At 39.6% G+C, this 19120-nt stretch overlaps 1 protein-coding gene across 3 annotated transcripts in view; it reads left to right on the plus strand.

Annotated features, from left to right (window-relative positions):
* DIP2B (disco interacting protein 2 homolog B) overlaps positions 1 to 19120 on the plus strand; it is a 195816-nt gene that overhangs the window by 82350 nt on the left and 94346 nt on the right. For all 3 annotated transcript variants that reach the window (XM_043965902.1, XM_043965903.1, XM_043965904.1), the window contains exon 3: positions 6850 to 6975. In XM_043965902.1, coding sequence (XP_043821837.1) covers positions 6850 to 6975 — 126 coding nt within the window. The remainder of the gene's footprint in view (positions 1 to 6849; positions 6976 to 19120) is intronic.

Below are 19120 nucleotides of genomic sequence, written 5' to 3' on the forward strand. Positions count from 1 at the left end.
CCATGTAAGCTTGTAAGCCTTTCTTTGTGTTTTTGTACATGTCATTCAATCCACTTACTATCCCATTCTATCTGTTCCATTTCCCATACAATCTGTTCTTCTGTGTTCCCCATCCCTTAAAATATTCAGTTCAGTGAAAATATAACTTTAGGTGAAACAGAATTATCAGTGTTATAAATAGAAGATATTTTTGAAACAGTTGGCACAGTGAACAGGCTTTTGTGACAGTCCTCAGGCATAAGGGAATCCTTTCCAAGGACTTCTAGGATTCTCTACTACTTGGCTTCCCCTGTTGACCCTTACTTTCTTTTTTTATTATTTTTTTGGCTGCAATGATTTCTTATTTTGGAATAATTTCCCTATGAAAGATAAAACAAGCCAAATCTGATATTTCAATTTCAAATTAATCTCTTTAACCAAACAAATATTGGCTATAACTTATTTAAAGGAATAATTTTTCTAAATGATAAAAATTCCCTCATCAAAAGATTATATAAAAGGTAGAAATATGAAAAAGGCACTTGAATGTCAAATTCACATATTAGAGACTCACTTTCAATAGGAAGAAGAATATGAAGGAGGGACAAGCTAGTGTGGGATCAAGCTGAAGGATGTCTTGACCTTAGGCAACCAGTTATGAAAAAAATATACTGGGATAATTATGAAAAACCAGTTAAATATGGGCCCAAGTCTTTACTGTTGTTAAGTGACCACCTCCTCCCCCTAGTCTAGGTGTGGCTGTCAATAGGTTATGACTTTGTCCAGGTACCCTGCTAATGTCTAAGGAAAGGCCAGTGGACCACCAGAGATTTGGGGGGAAAACAATTCCTTAATGAGTTCAGATGCTGAAAATAACATGTAAAACAACGGGAATTAGTTCAATGAAAAGCTTTTTTTGTAAGCAGTGGGGAAGAGGGGAAAGGGAGAAAGAAGACTAGGGAAGCCATATCTGTGCCCCGCAACACAGCACTGCTCTTATGTGAGTTATACTCTAGCTTAATGTGTATGCCTGAGTTGTATCCAGAAACACACAGGGGAGGGTGTGCTCCAAAGTGCACTTTTGAGAGTTGGGTTCTTACACTCTGATTTTGGAAGGCCTCGTTTTAGCTGACCAAAATGCATATCAGGGCAAAATATTATTTGGGGGAGGAGAGAGGTTATCAAGGATGATAAAAAAACAGCTGGTTGTAGACAAAATATTGAGGGATTTGTGAATCAGAGAGAAAAACAACCTGGTAGTAGGCAAAATATTGTTTGGGGGACACAGCTATACTAACCTTTGGAAAATGTTATTGTCATTATTTTTCCATGAGTATATTCTGTATGTTTACATCCTCCCTTAAGAGGAGACTGTCATGATGGATTGAAGACCAGTAGGCCTAATCTTATAACATTCATCTCAAAAAAAATACTTGGTTGTCTTTAGCTGAGATAGAATTACCAGTTTTATCAATAGAAGATGTTTTTTTGGGCAGGCAAAATTCATACGAGATTATGAAAACCATTCTTTACAAAGAACTGAAACTATAATTTTGCTGAATGGTTCTGTTTGAATGGCCCCGAAATGTGATGGATTCTTGTCATACCAAGTCATCAGTACCTCTAAAGTTCTTCATTGGTAGCCAGGAGAAATAGAGAGTGGGAAGGCAGAGGGCTGGTATTCAGAGGACAAGAAGAAAAAAATCTAGTAAGAAAGGCTAATTTGCCACAGACACACACACACCTCCTTAAGATCTTTCTGGAGAGATGACAGTTCTCAGATGAGTTTGAAGATTTCTAAAAGTAGAAACTATTGTTCACAGCCCATGTTGTTAGAATAGAGATTCTTAAGTCCTTTTTGTGTCATGAATCCCTTTGCCGATGGAGTCTGAATGAACATTGAAGCATGCAATTTTCACTCCCCCACCCCATGGTTTTCTCTTTTGTTCTGTTTCTTCTTTCATAACATGACTAATGTGGAAATATGTTTAACATGATTGCACATGTATAACCTATAGGAGATTGTTTGCTGTCCTGGGGAGGGGAAGAAGGGAAGGAGAAAATTTGGAACTCAAAATCTTATAAAAATGAATGTTGAAAACTCTTTACACGTAGCTAGAAAAAAGTAAAATACTATTAAAATAAAATAAAATGCATAGGTTTATAGAGGAAACCAATTCTATTTAAAAAGTATCAAAAAATATTTTTATAAAATCACAGATTCCAGACTAAGAATCCTTGGTTTATAGAAATGCTAATGTATTTTGCATCCTACTGCTGTACTGAAGCGATTGTCTCAGTTTCTTTGACCTTTCTTTAGGATTTTATAAATAATCCTTCATGTCATTAGCAAACAGGATAGTTATGTCTTCTCTTTGCCTGTGTCTATGCCTTTAATTTCTTTCTCTTCCCTTATTGTTATAGCTAACATGTCAAATGTTAGGGGAAAGGGCGGTGCCTGTAAAAACCTCCTAATTGATCTCCTTGTCTCCACTCTCTCCCCTTTCCAGTCATTTTCCTAATAGCTTCTGAGCACATGGCTAACCATGGCATTCCTTTGCTCAATAACATTCCTTTGGCTCCCTTTCTTCTCTGTGATAAAATACAAACTCCTCATTTTGTTTCTAAAGCCCTTCTCTAGTCTGTCTATACCCTCCTTTTCTTTAGTTTATTACATATCACTGATCTCTTTCTTAACTTTATAGTCCAGCCAGACTGACCTCCTTACTGCTATCTGGCCATAATATTCCATCCCCCAACTCTTTGCCTTTGTGTATCTTTCTCCCCAGTCCATGCCTAAAATATACTCCTTCCTCAGTACCACCTCCTCTAACATTCTTCTCCTGAATACTTCCCCTCACAGGCACTCTGCCCAGAAATTTCTATGTATATATATTTTAATTAAATTTTCTTTCTACATGCTATTTCCCCCCAGTAGAATGTAGGAAGGGGGTGGTATAATTTTTTTCTTTGTATCTCCACTCTTGTATAGCACCTGACACATGGGAGTACCTTGTTGAATTGAATGTTCAATAAATGAATATTCATAGTCCATGGTGAATAGTTGAAGAACTCTTGAGTTATGTGGTATGAATCACTTTTCCCATCAGATGACTTCATAGTTTTATGTTTGACAATCTTATAAAGTCTTGAGTGCATATCTTCAGTTGTTGTCCTCTGTTCCTACCGTACGTCATCTCTCAATTCTCATACTCCCCCGTATTTATCTTTCACTGTATTAGGCCCCCTATCTTTGTTTCCCCTTCACTTATCCCCTCCTCACCAATCATGTTACTCTTTCCTGTACAATCATTATCTTCCCACATCCATCCTCATTAGTTCTCTTTTTAAAAGCCAAAATGAAAAGTGTGAGTAGGAGAGATGAAAATTTCCTAATACCTTAGCATTCGAATTTTTTTAAAAATTCCATCTAACAGCAGTTTTGATCTGTCATCGTGTACTCATCATGGACCCCCTTAGGCTAAAACTGTTTTGTTGTGGGTTTTGGACTAGACCTGTGATGTCATGGTAGGAAGCTAGCAGTGAGGAACTTCCTGTATCAGTGCAGAACAGGACCTTCTCTAAGACTGAGAGTTGCCATGGGTAATTAGGAAGGTCACAGGGCCACAAAAGTTTCAGAGGTAGGACTTGAATCCAGGCCTTTTTGACTGAGAGGCCAGCTCTTTGTCCACTCTGTTTCGCTGCTTCTCAAAGCCATGACAACAAAGGTAATTAGAGTTTTCTTTTAGAGTCACAGAAACTGCTAATTAGTAAAAGAATCAGTGCTAGATAATTCCTTAACATGCTGTGGTGGAAAGTTCATTCTGAAGTCATAAATAGCAGGGAGCTTCCAAACTTCATCCAGGGTCTGAATGGGTTGAATATAAGCCAAAGACTTTTTCTCTCTTCGTGTCTATATAAGAAAAGCTGTTTGTGTGGGTAACTCTTAATTTCCTTCCTGAACGCAAAATGTGATTATAAAAATAGCTCCTTTCTTGTTTTTGTTCTCTATTTTTAAATCACTCAGACTATGGTTGTTTCTTCAATAGATGTTTGAAGCCTTGCATGCCTTATCTGAAAAAGGTCTTTTGCAGTACTCAGCATTTCTTTGGAAACACTGTATATTTCTGATGCAAATTTAGAACACCTAGTTGGTTTCTTCTTTTTAAGAGTCTGGCTCTGTGTTTTTGTGATACTTGGGCAATAAACAAGAGTCAATGTAAAGTGAGATGGAATGATGGAATGATCTGATTGTTATATGACCTGCGTTCCAAACCCTAGTGTTGCTATTTATTAAGTTATATGATATTGGGTAAGTGACTTAACTTCTCCAAGACTCATTTTCCTTATCTGTAAGATGGGGATAATGATATTCACACTAATTATGGGATTGTGAGGAAGGTACTTTGTAGATCTCAAGATTTGCTGCCTCTGTGGGCTTAGAAATTTGAAAAATGGGGAGGGGAGAATTTACCTTTGAATAAAGGCCTGGGATGCTCCTCTATCAGTAAAGTGCTTCAACAAGTATGTGAACTTTGTCACTTTTATTTGGTATCTCTGAGACCCTGGTGGGCAGATCTACTTAATAATTTGTGACTGTGTTCTAGATAAGCTATTTTTAGATATGAGATGTTAGTATGCCAGACACTTTATATAAAATACAGTTCCTACTCCCACTGTTTCTAATCTAGTCAGATGGACAAGACATAAACACATGGTAAATGTTGCCAAATGAGAGGTTTAGTTTAATTCTTTAGGAACTTAGAGAAGGGAAGACATCAATTCCAATTGAAGTGGTCAAGGTAGGTTTCATAGAAGAGAGAATTTAAGTTGCATTCTGAAGAATGTGCATAAACCCAAAGTCTGTCCTCCATTATGCTTTTGTTTCTTTTTAATGGACCAAAGTGAGTTTGAACTTTTTTTTTCCAGTTTAATCCAAGTTCCTGATGATTTTCAAATGTACTCATTCACCATTCTACTAGAGTAACTCTCTCCAATCTCAGTAATAATCCTTTTATGGCTAAATCTGGTGCCCTTTTTTCTGTCCTCATTCTTTATTTACTTTTGTTGTATTTGACACTAACCACGTCCTTGATAGTCCCATCTCCCTTAGTTTTCGTAACCTATCTAACCAGTCTTCATGTTTCTTTTGTTGGCTTTTCATCCTCTCTCTCTCTCATTCCAAACCTTTCCTCAGAGCTCTCCTGCCCTCTGTATTTAATTTCCTGTTGTATACCTCCAAATAAATGCCCAGTAGCAAATCAAGTTCAGCCTGTCCAGATCTCTCCCACAAAACAAAACAAAATACCCTAATTCTCCTCCTGACTTCCCTTTGCCTGTTAACAGCACCACCATCCTTCCAACTTATTCCAACTGAAATAACCTCAAAGTTCTCTTTTGCTCTTTCTTCTCACTAACTATATAAAATCACTTGCCAAGCCATATTGATTCTACCTTGGTTATATCTCTAGCCTTTCTATTTCCTCTTCAGTCACCATAGTTTGGGCCCTTATTACCTTTCACTTACATGGACACCTTCATTTCTTCTTTCCCTAATCCATCTTTCTGCTGCCCAGATGTCACTATTAAAAAAATTCCAAGATCTCCCCTGCCTGCCAAATAAATTATAAAGTCCTTATCCTCATTTTTAAGGCCTGCTACATTTTGGTGATCTACTTTTCCACCTTATTCTACTCTGCTTCTGATACTCTCTTTGAGGTGTTTAGTGGTTTAGTTTGACTACTCTTCACCCCATATTCTTATCCTACCCTCTCCTTTCTCTGTACCTTTTTCCAACTGTCCACCATGCCCAAATTGAACTTCCTCTCACCTCTCTCTCTGTCTGATGTAGTCCCTTCTTTTGCTCAAGGACCAATTCAGGTTCCACCTCTCCTCAGCTTTTCCTTCCAAAGGTAAAAATGGTCTCTCCCTCCTTAAACTTCTCATACCATATGGTTCCCTCCTTTGCATTTGTCATGCTTTCCTTTGTGTCAGTTATTTGTGTACATTTAATTTCCCCCATTAGTTAGTAAATTCTTTGAGAAGGATTTGTGTTATATGTTTCTATTCCCGGTGCTTTTCATGAATGAATTAACATAAATTTGTTAAGCACCTATTATGTGCCAGGCATTATACTGGACTCTGGGCATTGAAATACAGAAACAGTACTTGTCCCCAAGTGTATATCCTAATAGAGTGATAAACACATATTTAAGAGTGGGAGCCAAGTTTTGGTCTGAGGACTAACAAGAATTGTGATTAAAAGAGTAGTATGGTAGACTGTCAAAATCTTGCCAGTAGCAATGATTTAATTATATTCCCAGAGCAGGATGTGGAACGATGGTTAAAGGGATGGAGAGTGGGATGAGGAGGGCTTGCACAAATGATGGCAAGGTACCTGATCTGGAAAAGCCCTGGTTCCTTAGTGGATTTTTGGATTGGAAAAAGGACATATATATAGTCACCACATTGTATATGTTTGAATGGAATTGTTGAATGAAGAAAAAGTTGCCTTATTCAAGCAGAAATGGGGTAATTTGCATTTTCATATGGTCGTGACTTAGGAGTTTTTAATCTTTATCAATAATAGCATTTCTGTACTTGTTTTCTATATTTTAAGGGAGACTTACAACTTTAGATCACTATGAGCAAAGGAGTGGGGTGTGGCAGTAGAAAATATTCCTTATTTCATTTTTTTAATCTTAAAAATGACATCTTTTGGATATCACAGCTGACCAAAGATTTTCCTTTTGTTTGTGTTTGTTGTTTCCCCCCCACACTTTTTCCTATAAGATTACATCTTTTGACCATTATTACTTTGGTTTGTTTTTGTTTATGTATGAAAAGTTTTCCACACTTTTTTCCCTCTAGGGATTGATTCCACAGTTCAAAAGGAACACAAAAACCAGACAGCTACATCTGCAGCACCAACCTCAACCCCTTCCAAGTATCACCGAGGTCGATCTGGGGGAGCTAGAGATGAGAGATATCGATCAGGTAAAGATTGAACAAGATTATCTGTTGAATGTCCTTGCTGGTGTAAGCATAGACTATCCTAAGAACTTCAAATTTTCAGTAATTTGGACCCTAAAATCCTAACTGATGATGGGTAATTAATTATACATTTTGGGCATCCAGATCAGTGATTTCATCTGCACAAGGAACTTTCATTTTGGAAACTCCTTCAGTAATACATATCAGCAGCTCGTCTGCAACTTAGAGCAGTGGTCTCCAAAGTGAGACTAATAATTTGACCCTAAGGGATATGTGATTAACTAATCAGAGAGTGGGAAGACAGATTGAATCCCACCATCACAAAAGTAACCGATTATGGAGTTTGTCTACAACACAATCACTGACTAACCTTGTTATTCTCCCACTTTTCCCTGTATTGTGTAAGCTCCCAACTTTCCCCATTCTGAGCTAGGCATTGGACTTTGAGAACACATTATATAGATACCCACAGTAGAAGCTGAGCAGGTACAATTGGAAAAATCTCTATCCCCCAGATCACCTCTTGGAGGGTAGTATGTGCTCCCCCATTTTTCATTTTGGGTGTGACAAAAGAACAAGCATATATGAGTCTTCATTGAAAAATATCATTCCGTTGTATTTTCCCCCAAGTCCATGCCTTTTCCAAATTTTCCCTATTATTGTCAAAGCCACCACCATCCCACCCAGGTTCATAGCCATGTTATCATTGTCAACTCCTCACTCTCCCTCATCCTCCCACATAGCTAAACAGTTGCCACAGTTTGTCACTTCTACTTCTACAACATTTGTTGCATCTATGCTTTTCTCTATCTGCATAGCCACCACTTAAGTTCAGGTTATTGTGTATAATAACAATAATAGACATTATTATTGTTATTTTATAGCTAACATTTATTGTAGTACCTACTATGTGTTAGGCAGTGTATACAAACACTATCTCACTTCTGTTCACAGTAACCCTGCAAGGGAGATGCTGTTATTATCACCTTTTTACAGATGAGGGTTACACAGCTAGGAAGTGTCTGAGGCAGCATTTGAACTCAGGTTTTCCTGACTCCAAGCCCAGCACTCTATCCATTGCTCCACCTAGCTGTCCTTTTATAGTAGCCTCCATATTGATATTCTGATCCATATTTCACTCTTCTCTAATCCATCCTTCACTCAACTGCCAAAGTAGTATTTCTAAACCACAGGTCTTATCATCTCGCTCTCTTACTCGATAAATTTTCTTGTGGCTACTTATTAACTCCAGGGTCAAATATTATTTTGTCTTTATCTCACTTTTTTAATGTGATCAACTTTGATAGATTTAGCTCTTCTCAGCAATATAATGATCCGAGACAATTTAAATTTCTATTTTTGTGTGTTTTTTAATATAAACATTTATTAGTACAGTATTACATGTATAAAATTTATAAATCATTAACTAGACATATGTTGGGGGAATTCACTTGGGGTACATGATCACAAAAGTTAGGAGGCCACTATCTTAGAAAGTTGCCTTGACCAAGGTCAGACATCTGTTTGTCACAGGTAGGACTGGAACATAGGACTTCTAGGTTCTTAGAATGCATAATAGTATAATGGAAATTGAGGGGAAATAGTTCTTCAGTTCCTGTGTTTCCAAGCTGGTTATGTATGTACTAAAAGAATAGGGCAAATGAATTCTCTTTCTGGTAGAAAACATCCAACTCCATACAGTATGTTTCACCTCTCAGCTTCATCCCTCTCTCTTCATTCTGTCACTTGGGTGGCAGAATGGGTGACCAAGGGTAAAGGAGCCAGGTTCAGGGAGTCCCTCAGAAGTTACAAACACATTGTTTGGGGTCCCTGAGATCAGAAAATGTGTTCATGTAGAGGAAACTAAAGGGCTGGACATTTAAACTTTCAAAAAATGGAGGGTGGGAGGAGGTGACATTGTGGAGTGAAGGCCAAAGAAAAGCAAAGAAAGCAGGCTGGTATTGTTAAAAAAGATTTTGGATAAACTAGATCTTTATTGAGAACCTCTAGAAGATTTTTTTGGGGAGGAGCAAGGTTGGTGAGAGAAAGGGGGAACCTGATTTATGATTTCATCAGTGTAGAGAGTTCCGGTAAGGAACTCCTATAACAAGGCAGATAAATGCCTTTTCTGAAACTGAGTCTTACAGAATTTTGCCTGAGGACACTGAGACAATGTGTGACTGACCCAGGTGTAAGGCAGTGAGTACCTGCACCAGGGTGTGGTGTCAGTATTAGAGGAGCAAAGGGGTGGATTTGAAAAATGTTGCATAGGTTAAATCAACAGGCCCTGACAACAGCTTAAATGTAGGGGTGAGAATGAGGAATGGAGGATGGCACCTCGGTTGCAAGCCTAGGGTACTAGGAACGGAAATTTGTAAGTGAGAACATGTTAAGTCTAAGATGTCTAAAGGATGTACAGTTCATGATATTCAATTAGTATGCTCAGTGAAGTGAGCAGAACCAGGAGACATTGTACACAGTAACAGCAACATTGATGATCAACTGTGATAAACTTAGCTCTTCTTAGGGGCGGCTAGGTGGCACAGTGGATAAAGCACCGACCCTGGATTCAGGAGTACCTGAGTTCAAATCCAGCCTCAGACACTTGACACTTACTAGCTGTGTGACCCTGGGCAAGTCACTTAACCCCCATTGCCCTGCAAAAAAAAAAAAAAGATAAACTTAGCTCTTCTCAGCAATACAATGATCCAAAACAATTCCAAAAGACTCATGATGGAAAATACTTTCTACATCCATAAAAAGAACTGTGGAGTCTGAATACAGATCGAAATATATGATTTTCACCTTTTTTTTTTTTTCTTTCTCATGGTTTTTCACTTTTGTTCTGATTCTTCTTTCACAACATGACTAATATGGAAATATATTTAACATGATTGTACATGTATAACTTCTATCAGATTGCTTGTTTTCTTGGGGAGGGGGGACAGAAGGGAGGGATAAAAATTGGAATTAAAAATCTTACAAAGGGGCAGCTAGATGGCGCAGTGGATAGAGCACCGGCCCTGGAGTCAGGAGTACCTGAGTTCAAATCTGGCCTCAGACACTTAACACTTACTAGCTGTGTGACCCTGGGCAAGTCACTTAACTCCAATTGCCTCACTAAAAAAAAAAAATCTTACAAAAATGAATGTTGAGGGGCAGCTAGGTGGTGCATTGGATAAAGCACCAGCCCTGGATTCAGGAGGACCTGAGTTCAAATCAGACTTCAGGAACTTGACATTTACTAGCTGTGTGACCCTGGACTTAACCCTCATTGCCCCACAAAAAAAAAAAAATAGTGTTGGAAACTATCTTTACATGTAATTGGGGGAAAAATAAAATATTACTAAGAAAAACAAAACAAAAAGATATTCAGTCAATAGGTGGAGATGTGAGACTAGAGGTCAGCAGAGTGGTTAGGGCTGGACAAGTAGATATGAGACTCATCAGCATACTGATGGCAATTCAGTGTGTGGGAACTAAAATAGCACCAGAACAAATAAGGATCAAGAAATTAATTCTTTAAGAAACTTCAGTGATATTACCTTACCCAGAGCCAGAACTGCACAAAAAGTCATAGAGAAGTAGAGGGGCAAGAGGAAAGGGACCAATTAGCAAAACTAAGATTGTTTCAAGCCAGCAGCCTCTCAGGGCATCCAGAGATGGACCAGCGACATCAGTAGAGTATAAGGCTCCTTATCGAGAGACAACAAGAGCAGAAGGCTCCAAAAAGAGAAACCTTGTGTGGTTAGAAATCCACAGTGTGGATCTTCAAAGTACACAGGGAGTGATAGTGACTTGTCCAGATACAGAGTTCATTAGTCAATCAGTCAATCAATAAACATTTGTTAAATGTCTATTGTAGTGCTAGGCACTGTGCTAAATGCAGAAGATACTTTATAAAAATGGCAAAAGATAGCTCTAGTTCTCAATCTAATGAGGAAGACAATGTGCTATCTATAAGCAACACGTATAAATTGGAGATGTTTAGCAGAGGGAAGCAGTAGAATTAAGAGAGATTGAGAAAGGCTTTCTGAAGAAGGTACAGAGTAAAGACAGTGAACAAGTTCTTTCAGACATGTTGAGTTTAAGATTACTACTAGAAGGGACAGCTAGGTGGCACAGTGGATAGAGCACCGGCCCTGGATTCAGGAGGACCTGAGTTCAAATCTGGCCTCAGACACTTGATACTTACTAGCTGTGTGGCCCTGGACAAGTCACTTAACCCCAATTGCCTCACTTAAAAAAAAAAAAAAGATTACTACTAGAATCTGGAGGCAGAGCCAAGATGGCAGAGGAAGGGCAGTAATTTCTTGGAGTTCCCCACATGATCACACCAAAAAGCTCCAAATAATGACATAAAACAGTTCCTGGAGCAGCAAAACCCACAAAAGGACAGTGTAAGATCATTTTCCAGCCAAAGACAGCTTAGAAGGTCGGCAGGAAAGGTCCGTTGTACCAGGGTGAGAGCGAAACACAGCCCCACTGCCACACATGCAGATTCAGCCCTAGGCCGCACCACAGAAAGAGACCTCCAGAGCCTCTGAATTGGCTACAGCAGTGGCTTCTTCTGGAACTGAGCTCATGGTCTGGTGAAAGGGCTGAGCGGCTAGCTAGGGGGAGTTCACAGGGGTCTCTGCTGGTGCTGAGGCGGAACTCAGTTGTTTTGCCCATGCTAGGAATTGGGAAGCGACAGTCTTGAGTGGCAGGCCCAGGTTGGGGAGGGGCGTAGGCTTGCTTGAAGCTTGCAACCACAGCGAAACTGATTTTTGTTTCTGGGTTAAAGAGCAAGTAGGCCTAGGGTTATTTGCAGACCAAAGCATAGGCCAGGTGAGTACAGAATGTGCCTCTCCTTAAATCGTACCACATAGGACCCCCCTGAAGCTTGGAACAGTGCATCCTGGAAGCAGTGCCCCACTTTAAGAAGGAGTTTAAAAATCAAGGAATAATGCAGACCATAGAAAGTTTCTTTGGTTACAAGGAAGATCAAAATACACCCTCAAAAGTACACAATAAGGGCAGCTAGGTGGCACATTGGATAAAGTACCAGCCCTGGATTCAGGAGGACCTGAGTTCAAATCCAGCCTCAGACACTTGACACTTCTCAGCTGTGTGACCCTGGGAAAGTCACTTAGCCCTCATTGCCCTGCAAAAAAAAAAAAAGGTACTTAATAAAGTCAGAGCTCCTACATCTCAAGCTTCCAAGAAAAATATGAATTGGTCTCAGGCCATAGAAGCACTCCAAAAGGACTTTGAAGATAAAGTAAGAGAGGTAGAGGAATAAATGGAAAGAGAAATGAAAGTGATTCAGGAAAAGTCATGAAAAAAAAGTCAACAGCTTGAAAAGCAAATGGAAAAGCTCTCTGAAGAAAATAATTGCTTAAGAATTAGGATTGAACAAATGGAAGCCAGTGACTTTATGAGAAACCAAGACACAATAAAGCAAATCCAAATGAATAAAAAATAGAGGGGAATGTGAAATATCTCCTGGAAAAACAGCCAACCTGGAAAATAGATCCGGCAGAGTTAATTGGAAAATTATTGGACTACCTAAAAGCCATGATCAAAAAAAAGAGCTTAAACATCATCTTCCAAGAGATTGTCAGAGAAAATTGCCCTGATATTCTAGAAGCAGAAGGTAAAATAGAAATTGAAAGAATCCACTGATCACCTCCTGAAAGAGATCCCAAAATGAAAACTTCAAGGAATGTGATAGCCAAATTTCAGAGCTCCCAGGTCAAGGAGAAAATATTAAAAGAAGCCAGAAAGAAACAATTCAAGTACTCTGGAGCCACAGTCAGGATACAGGCTCTGGCAGCTTCTACATTAAAGGATCAGAGGGCATGGAATATGATATTCCAGAGGGCAAAGGAGTTGGGATTACAACCAAAAATCACCTACCCAGCAAAACTGAGTATAATCTTTTAGGGGGAAAATGGTATTTCAATGAAAAAGAAAACTTTCAGGCATTCATGAAGAAAAGACCTGAACTGAATAAAAAGTTTGACTTCCAAATACAAGACTCTAGAGAAGCATAAAAAGGTAAATAGGAAAAAGAAATTATGAGGGAGGTTAAAAGGTTAAACTGTTTACATTCCTACCTGGGAAAATGATACTTCTAATTCACAAGAACTTTCTCAGTGTTAAGGCAGCTGAAAGAAGTAAATTTAGACAGAGGGCACAGGTGGGAACTGGTTATGAAGGGATGATATCTGTAAAGCATTTATTTGTTGTTTATCTTTTTTTTTTTTTTTTGGCGGGGCAGTCAGGGTCGGGTGGCATTCCAGGGTCAAGCAGCTGGTGATTGTCTTGTGTCTGAGGCCAGATTAGGGCTTGGGTCCTCCTGGGTTCAGGGCAGGTGCTTTGTCCACTGTGTCACCTAGCTGCCCCATGATGACATCTTTAAAATAAAATTAAGGGGTGAGAAGATTGCATTGGGAGAAAGTGAAAGGGAGAGGTGGACTGGAGTAAAGTAACACATAAAAGAAGCAAGAAAAAGCTTATGGAGTGGAGGGTAAGATGGGGGAGAGCAGGGGGCTGAATGAGCTTTACTATTATCAGAATCGGCTCAAAGAGGGAATAACATACACACTCAAGTGAGTATAGTAATATATCTTGCCCTGCAGGGAAGTGGGAGGGGAAGGAGATAAGGGGGGAGGGGTGAAGGAAGGGAAGGCAGATTGGGGGAGGGGCAGTCAGAAACAAAACACTTTTGAGGAGGGATAGGGTAAAAGAAGATAGAAAATTGAGTAAATATCATGGGGAGCGAATAGAATGGAGGGAAACACAGCAATAATAACTGGGGGGGGTGGGAATTTGAAGCAGAGGCAAGAACAATGTAAGATGAGGATGATGGTACTTACCTTGCTGGGCTATTGGGGAGAAAATTCTTTGTCAGGTATAAGGTACTATATAAATGTTAGCTATTATTGTTGTTAAAATAATCAACCTCATAGGTGTTCTGTAAGGAAATCTCCCTGTAAAGTACTATATAAATGTAATTTTCTATTTAAAAAAAAAAAGATGAGCAGGATGCTATCAGAAAAACCTGAAAGACTTACATGAGCTGATGCAAAGTAAAATGTACTTTATACAAAATAACAGCAATATTGTAAAATGATCTGCTGCAAATGACTTAGTTATTTTCAGCAATGCAATGATCCAAGTCAAGTCTGAAGGACTTATGAAAAATGCAACCCATCTACAGAAAAAGAACTGATGGTATCTAAATACAGATGAAAGTATATTTTGATGTTAGTTCCTTTTTCTAAAGTTTTTTTGTCTGCTATGTTTTGCATGACTGCACATGTATAACTTATATTGAATTGCTTAAGTTCTTAAGAGGAGGATAGGGAGGGAGGAAGAGAATTTGAAACACAAAGTTTTAAAAATCGATGTAACAATTTCTTTTTACATGTAAGGTGGAGAACATTCTAAATAAAATTTTTAAAAATTACTACTGGAATCCAGTCTGAGATTTCTAATAGAAAGTTAGAGATGCAAGACTGAAATTCCACAGAGAGTCTAGGGCTGGATATATAGATTTGAAAATCTGTATAGAAGTGAAAAATGTATCCATGGGAACTGATGAGATGACCAAGTGAAGTAGTATAGTGGGAGAAGAAGAGGACCCAGGACAGTTAGTGTGCACGACCTGGATGAAGATCCAGCAATGGAGAATGAGAAAAAAAATGATCAGATAGATAGAAGAATAACAAGGGTAGTGTCATGAAAACCTAGAGAGAAGAGAATATCTAGAAGAGGGTGATTGACAATGTCAGAGGCTTCAGGAAAGTCAGGAAAGATGAGGATTGAGAAAAGGCCAGTAGGGGCAGCTAGGTGGCGCAGTGCATAGAGCACCGGCTCTGTAGTCAGGAGGACCTGAGTTCAAATCCAGCCTCAGACACTTAACACTTACTAGCTGTGTGACCTTGAGCAAGTCACTTAACCCCAACTGCCTCACCAAAAAGAAAAAAAAAAGGATAAAAAAGAAAATGAGAAAAGGCCAGTAGATTTAGGGTCATTGGTAACTTTGAAGAAATCCGTTTTCTTTGAATGATGAAGTTGGAAACCAGAATGCAGAATCAAGAAGAGTGAGAAAAAAAGGAAGTGGAGGCATTGATTGTCAGCTTTCATAAATGTTCCACTTCCTTGTTTATATATTCTAAAATTCCCTTATCTGATCACAATCTCTTGTTATTTCAATTCTTTGCCTTGCAACTCCAGACTCTGTTCTTCATGCTCTCCATGCTCTTCAATCTTTGACTCCTTGGTTCTTTCACAGGCCAATCACCCTTGTACTGTCTATACTCATTTTTTTCCCCATTTGATTCTTTGGTGAATCAGTTTGTCCTACCCTGCCCTTGTTAGTCTTCTCCCTCCTCACCATTTCATTAATCTTATCCTTCAAAGACTTAGACTTGTATTACTCCTGTCATCTGCTTCCTTTACTCCTATACACGTGCAATTGATCAAAGGTGGAGAAAATAAGGAAACTGACCAGGCCCACTACAAATTTGTGGCAAGATCCATGGGTATGACCATTGCAGTGTGTAGCTGAGCTAAGGTGAAGGAGTGGTTCATATTAAATGAGTAAATTGAGGAATGAGAATGTAAAAGTATTTGAAGGAGTATCAATATGTATGTTGAAGCATGATAGCAGGAGTTGAGGAGAGTAACACTAAGCCAGGCACTGAACTCACTGAAGAAAAAGGGAAAATGTCCTGGAGGTTGCTAGACAACAGCTACCAGAATTTTCATCGTGTTGTAGATATGAACTGAGTAAACCTCAAAGGCATAGAGGCTACTGAGTGATGGTCATAAAGGGAGAACCTGGAAGTAGAAGTGAGAAACAAGGAATATTCAATTCCCCGACCTCAACCAGTCAGTGAAGGGAAATGAGTGAAAATGCAAGTAGTGCAGTAAGGGTGGCCAGGGAAACTGTGTCACCAAGAAGGAGCAATGTCTGAATTTGAGCAAGAAAATGAAAGGAGGTGGAAGTAGGGTGGAGCCAAGATGGTAAAAAAAAAGGCAGAGACTCGCCTGAGCTCTCCCGAAAATCCTTCCAAAAAACTTTAATAATGCTTCAAAAAAAATTTTGGAGTGGCAGAATCCACATAAGGATGGGGTGAAAGTTTTCTAGGCCAAGACAATTTAGAAGGTTAGCAGGAGAGATCCTTTACATGGGGGTAAGAGTGAAGCACAGGGGCAGCTAGGTGGTGCAGTGGATAGAGCACCGGCCCTGGAGTCAGGAGAACCTGAGTTCAAATCTGGCCTCAGACACTTAACCCTTACTAGCTGTGTGACCCTGGGCAAGTCACTTAATCCCAATTGCCTCACAAAAAAAACAAAAACAAAAAAAAAGAGTGAAGCATAGTCCAGCGCAGGCAGTGCCCCAGCAAAGCAGCAGTAGCCCTTCAGAACAACTGAATCAGTGGTAACAGTAGTGGTTTCTGGATCTCTCAGCCTCCAGAAGGTAATGGAATCAGACAGGTGATAAGATTACAGGGGCCCTTTTGCTGGCACTGGGTTTAGGGCTTTGTTTTATTGCCCATACTTGGATCCCAGTAACAGGCCTGGGGCATAGTCCCAGGGCAAGGAGGAGCACTAGCACACCAGAGCTTGTGACCACAGGAGATCTAGGACCCTCATCACAGTTCCAAGGAAGAAATGAGTGTTTATGGTCACTCATAGACTAGAACACAGGCCAGGAGAATAGTAAAGGCACCTTTCCCTAGATCATACCACCTTGGAAGCATTACTTGCAGCATTACTTCTGAAAACGGCTGCACAAAAACCCTGAAACTTTGGACAGTGCCCCCTCCATTCTGAAAGCAAAGCCACACTTTAACATAAAATTAAAAGTCAAATAGGCTAAAGAAATGAGCAAAAGGTAGAAAAAGATCCTGACTATAAAAAGTTACTATGGGGGTGGCTAGGTGGCGCAGTGGATAAAGCACCAGCCCTGGAGTCAAGAGGACCTGAGTTCAATTCCGGCCTCAGACACTTAACACTTACTAGCTGTGTGACCCTGGGCAAGTCACTTCACCCCAATTGCCTCACCCCCAAAAAAAAATCTTTAAAAAAAAAGAAAGAAAAAAAGAATTGGCCAAATGAAAAAGAGGCACAAAAATCTGAAGAGAAGAATTCTTTAAAAATTAGAATTGGCCAAATGGGAAAGGAAGTACAGATACTTACTGAAGAAAATAATTCATTTAAAATTAGAATTAGAACAAGAAGTGGAAGTTAATAACTCCATCAGACATCAAGAAGCAATAAAACAGAATTAGAGGAATGTGCTGAAATCATCTTCTAACTAAGACCGGCCTGGAAGGTCAGAAGGAGTGAGCTGCTGTGCTAATACAGGAGTTGAACCCAACCCTACAGTCCCTGACACAGATCCAGTCCCAGGAAGGCCCCACCAGAGAAGGAGACCTGCAAAGGCAGAACTTGGATTTTACACCCCTGCTGAGAACCAGAAGGTAGACTGGAGTAGCAGTGGCCCAGGTGGGGGAGGAGCACAGGCTCCTCAGAGCTAACAACCACAACATGCAAAGCTGGTTGATTAGCAAGTTGGTCTGGGGTCATCTAGGACCAGGGAACAGGCCAGGTGAGTGAAGAACCTGATTCTCCTTAAATCATACCACCTGGGACTTCTTAAGCTTGGGATACTGCAGAATGGAAACAGTGCCCTACTTTAAGGAGCTAAAAGTCAAGTAAAAGAAAGGCAAGATGAGCCGACAGAGAAAGGTGAGCACCATAGAAAGTTTCTTCAGTAACAAGGAAGACCAAGGGGCACCCTCAGAGGAAGATGTCAACATCAGAGCCCCTATATCTAAAGCTTCCAAGAAAAATAAGAATTGGTCTCAGGCCATAGAGGCGCTCAAAAAGGACTTTGAAGATAAAGTTAGAGAGGTAGAGGAAAAAATGGAAAGAGAAATGAGGGTGATGCGGGAAAGACATGAGAAAAAAGTCAACTGCTTGAAAAGCCAAATTGGCCAAATGGAAAAGGAGGTACAAAAGCTCTCTGATGAAAATAATTGCCTAAGAATGAGGATTGAACAAATGGAAGCCAGTGACTTTATGAGAAACCAAGACACAATAAAGCAAATCCAAATGAATAAAAAAATAGAGGGCAATGTGAAATATCTTCTGGGAAAAACTGCTGACCTGGAAAGTAGGTCCAGGAGAGATAATTTGAAAATTACTGGTCTACCTGAAAAACCATGATGAAGGAAAGAGCTTAGACATCATCTTCCAAGATATTCTCAGGGAAAATTGCCCTGAAATTCTAGAAGAAGAAGCTAAAATAGAAATTGAAAGAATTCACCGATCACCTCCAGAAAGAGATCCCAAAAGGAAAACTCCTAGGAATATTATAGCCAAATTCCAGAGCTTTCAGGTCAAGGAGAAAATATTGCAAGCTGCCAAAAAGAAAGAATTCAAGTACTGTGGAGCCCCAGTCAGGATAGCACACAATCTAGCAGCTTCTACATTAAAGGACAATAGGGCATGGAATATGATATTCCAGAGGGCAAAGGAAATGGGATTACAACCAAGAATCACCTACCCAGCAAAACAACATTATCTTTCAGAGGAAAAAATGGGACTTTAATGAAAAAGAAGACTTTCAGATATTTGTGATGAAAAGACCTGAACTGAATGGCAAATTTGACTTTCAAATACAAGACCCTAGAGAACCATAAAAAATTGGAGCTGGGGGACATACCTGGGGTTGTACAGTGGGTGACTGTCTTGTGTTGGAGGCTGGGTTTTGGCTGGGATCCCCCTTGGTCCAGGGGTGATGCTTTGTCCACTGTGTCACTTAGCTAGGTGATGACATCTTTAGGGTTAAATTGAAGGGTGAAGGGAATTCACTGGGGGAGGGGGAAGGGCAGAAGTGAAATCCTACATGAAAGTAACAGGAAAAGGCTTATAGAGTGGGGGAAGAGAGAGGAGGGGAGCAGGGCAGTAAATGAATTTTACACTCATCAGTTAAGGCTCAAAGACCTTAAACTCATCAGAGCTGCCTCAAGGAGAGACTAACATAACCCCAATTGCCTCACTAAAAACAAAACAAAAAAACTATCTTTATGTATAATTAAATAAAATACTATTAACAAAAAATAAAATAAAATGGTGAAACCAA

Source organism: Dromiciops gliroides, chromosome 5 (assembly GCF_019393635.1).
Source record: "Dromiciops gliroides isolate mDroGli1 chromosome 5, mDroGli1.pri, whole genome shotgun sequence".
NCBI classification, from domain to species: domain Eukaryota; kingdom Metazoa; phylum Chordata; class Mammalia; order Microbiotheria; family Microbiotheriidae; genus Dromiciops; species Dromiciops gliroides.